Here is a 3,966-nt window from a genome sequence, read left to right as displayed (position 1 = left end):
CCTACCTTAGTTTTACTGCAACTGAGTCCTTCCTCTTCTCAGCCACTAGGGGCACTACCTGCACCCAGAATCCAAAACAATAGCCAAGTTGTGAATGCATGATGTATACTGGATTCAGAGATCCCAAGGCCAGAAGGGAACCTGGTGATCATCTAGTCTGACTGTCTGTATAGCACAGGCCAGAGTCCTGCCCCACAATAACTCCTAATTCCTCGTTTCTAGAAAAAACATCCTGTCTTGGTTGAACAATTGCCTGTGATGGAGAATCCTCTCCAACCCTTGGTAAATTGTCCCAATGATTAATTACCCTTTTTTCCAGTCTGAATATTAATATGAATACACCTCTACCCCAATATAATGCAACCAGATATAACACGGATTTGGATATAATGTGGTAAAGCAGTGGGGCGCTCCGGGCCCTTTAAAGAGCTGCCTGAGCCCCGCTGTTTTACCAGGTTATATCTGAATTTGTGTGGAGCCCTGGTTCCTTTAAATCCCTCCCTGAGCCTAGCTGCCGGAGCCCGGGGCTCTGGCAGCCAGGCTCTGTTGGGGATTTAAAGGGCCAGAGCCTCCGGCCGCTGCGGGGAGCCCCAGTCCCTTAAAGCGCACCTGAGCACCGCTGCTGGAGCTCTGGTGTGATTTAAAAGGCCCGGGCTCCCGCAGTGGCCAGAGCACCAGGCCCTTTAAATCACCGCGCTGGCGAAGCCGGTCCAGTGCAGCACGGCGTACCAGCTCCTGCCGGCTCGCTGTACCCGATATAACGCGGTCTCACCTATAAGGCGGGTCAGATTTTTTGGCTCCAGAGGACCGCGTTATATCGGGGTAGAGGTGTAGTTGCTCTGACCAGGAGGCCAGTACTAACCCTAGCACAATCCCAGCTCTTACAAGCATACAGAAAAGTGCTGTCATTGTCTCTCATAACCACTTTAAACAGGTAATCTCCTTTATTGTAAGGTACGATGTTGTAAACACATATCGATTGTGTGCATGTGCAGAACAGCTGCCAGAACAACATGTGAAACAAGCCAGTGAGGCTCATTGAAAGTGACAACAGGGGCAGCAGCACCACTATGTATAGCACCATAGAGGTGCATGGTGCTTTACAGACACAACTGAAGATCGAGGCCGAATTTTTGAAAACGCCTAGTGACCTTTGGGTGCCTGACTTGAGACAACTTAAAGGAGCTGATTTTCGGAAAGTGCTTAGCAACCCCCCTCTGAAAATCAGGCCCCTTTGAGTGCCGCCAGTTGATCCCCCAGGAATTGGAGCATCCAGAATCACCAGGCGCTTTTGGAAAGCTTGATCACAGCCCCTGCCCCAATGCACTTACAGTCTATGCAGCGTCATCCCTAGAGATTGTGGTGCCCTACACAGCACCCCAGGTGTCCCAGGCCTCTGTGGGGGAGGGCGCCTCAGGCCTCCATGGAGGGGGTGCACCCAAGAGCTTTGGGAGGCAGGAGCAGCCAGTGCAGGAAGGCAGCAGGGGTTGGGCCCGCCTCTGCACTCACGGGGCAGCAGGAAGTAGAGCGATCTGGTGCCAGCCTGCTTTGCTCTGCTCCCCTGGCTCCCAGGCTTCGGGGAATGGGGGGAACCGCCCCCAGCACTCACTGGTGGCACACACCAGTGGCAGAGTGGAGTGGGCTGGGGCTGGGTCGCTCCACTTCCCATCGCCCGGCAAGTGCAGAGCGGGCCTGACCCCAACCCCTGCTGCAGTCCCCCAGGACACCTAGCTCGGAGGATGGGGTTTGGGGAGGAGGGGACAGAGTGGGGGCAGGGCTGGGGTGGAGCAGGGGTGAGAAGAGGTGGGGCAGGGGCAGAGCAGGGGCCAGGGCTGAGAGGAAGGGGTGGGGCAGGGGCACAGGCAGCTTCTCTGGACCCTGCTGTGCGCAGCCCATGATGGGCCGGCTCAGTCGTCTGGGGGATTGGGCTGGATGCAGTACGCAGCTGCATAGGGCACCAGGATATTTGGGGCAATTTGTTGCCCCAAATGACCTGGTGCCCTATGCAGCTGCATAGTTTGCGTATAGGTAGGGATCCTGAGTCTATGATAGCCAGGACATGGCCTGAGGCAGGACAAGAGGACTTTAGTCAAACAGGGCTTACACAGATTGATTAGGTTACTAACTTTTTCAGGATCTGCATTTTAGTGGCTCCCGTTCCACCGCCCCAAGTCACTTTTAAAAATAATTAGTTTGGGCCCAAATCTTAGAATGGCATCCTCATAGGTGGAGCCCACCCTTCTTGCAGACCCCAGCGATCAGGGCCTTAGGTTTGATGAAGTCGGCAGGGGAGTGGGGGTGATTCTAGGATGAAATGGAAGAACACAACATTGAGCTGGGATATAACATCCAAGGCGAATTGCAGTTTTCATCTTCTGGCCAAGCCCTTTGATTTAACCTGACAAAACAAGTCACTTGAATTTTCCAGGAAACCTGACGGTGAAAGTCTGTCACATTGACTCATTTTCCACCACAGTGTTCTGAGCATGGCTCGGCGGATCAGTTTGGATTTGACACTGTATATTATAGGATTTAAGACAGGGGGCACAATAAGGTAGATATAGGCCACCACAGTGTTAAGCATAGGCGGAACATTGTTACCACATCGATGGAGAACAGACAGTCCAATCATTGGGATGAAGAAGATTAGGACGGCACAGATATGAGACACACATGTGTTCAAAGCCTTGAGACATTTTTCCTTGGTTGTGAGGCTGACCACAGTCTTAAGGATCAGAACATATGATAGCACAATGAACACAAAATCCACACCCACCGTTGAAAGAATGACAATTAAACCATACAGGATGTTGACTTTTATATCTGCGCAGGCCAGCTTCATGATATCAGGGTGAAAGCAAAATGAGTGGGAAAGCACATTGTCCCCACAGTAGGTTAACCTCTTTAGCAGAAAGGGTATTGGGAGGAGGGAGATCACAGCTCTTGAAACAATCGCCAGCCCTGTTTTGATGATGGTTGACTCGGTCAAGATGGACGAATATCTCAGAGGGTTGGAGATAGCAATGAAACGATCAAAGGCCATGGCCAGGAGCACCGAGGATTCCATCACTGATAGTATGTGGATAAAATACATTTGGGTGAGACAGGCATTGAACTCAATTTTTCTGATCTTAAACCAAAAGATGCCCAGTGTGGTAGGAAGGGTGCACAAAGCCAAGCCCAGGTCTGTCATGGCCAGCATGGAAAGGAAGTAGTACATAGGCTTATGAAGACTTTGGGTCTTCTTGATGATGATCAGGATCAGACAGTTCCCTGAAAGGCCGATGAGATAGAACACACAGAAAGGGATGGAGATCCAGTGGTGATTGGCTTCCAGTCCCGGAAAACCCGTCAGGAGGAAGGTGGAAGGCTGATAGAAGGAGGAATTGGCAAGTGGCATGGTGTGCTGAGGCTGCTCCATCCCACCTCAGATGTCGCACAGCCTAGAGTTAAAAACAAAACAGCAACAAACTGCCCAGATCATTTGTCAGTACAGTGTATACAACCCTATAACCACAACCGCCCATCTGATTACCTGCTCTGTGATACATGTCACCACATAACTTCCAAAGCCCCTCATATGCCTAGAGGCTCTACTGAACCTACAGTCATGTAATGATACAAAATTGCATGTAATTACACTGCGCTACAGGGTACACAACCATTTAATAACCACCAAAGCCCCAAGTTCAGACACTGTCAAGGATCACTGATGCCTCTTTATAGAATTCCTTAGGCACGAGGGAATCTACTGTGATTATCACCTAGACTGAGGTTACGTTGGTAAGCAGGTAAAAATTGGTGTAGGTGCAGGGCCGGGTCTAGGGGTTTGGCCGCCTCAAGCAGCCAAAAAAACAAAAAAGCCACGATTGCGATCTGCGGCAATTCAGCAGGAGGTCCTTCGCTCCTGAGCGAGAATGAGATACCCTCCTCCAAATTGCCGCCGAATACATAAGAATGCCGCCC

At 51.0% G+C, this 3,966-nt stretch overlaps 1 protein-coding gene across 1 annotated transcript; it reads right to left on the bottom strand.

Annotated features, from left to right (window-relative positions):
• Positions 1-2,368: 2,368 nt before the first annotated feature.
• On the bottom strand, positions 2,369-3,462 carry LOC115648128 (olfactory receptor 51G2-like). Its single transcript, XM_030555294.1, has one exon. It carries the CDS (start codon positions 3,419-3,421, stop codon positions 2,369-2,371), a length of 1,053 nt encoding a protein of 350 aa, XP_030411154.1. The 5' UTR covers positions 3,422-3,462.
• Between the last annotated feature and the right edge of the window lie 504 nt (positions 3,463-3,966).

The sequence above is a fragment of the Gopherus evgoodei genome, chromosome 1 (assembly GCF_007399415.2).
Source record: "Gopherus evgoodei ecotype Sinaloan lineage chromosome 1, rGopEvg1_v1.p, whole genome shotgun sequence".
Classification (NCBI taxonomy): Eukaryota; Metazoa; Chordata; order Testudines; family Testudinidae; genus Gopherus; species Gopherus evgoodei.
The sequence above is the reverse complement of the archived record's forward strand: the minus strand, read 5'-3'. Positions and strand labels throughout refer to the sequence as shown.

Bases quoted from the DNA above. Each gene is read 5' to 3' on its own strand.
- LOC115648128 (XM_030555294.1), bottom strand. From the start codon at position 3,421: ATGGAGCAGCCTCAGCACACCATGCCACTTGCCAATTCCTCCTTCTAT.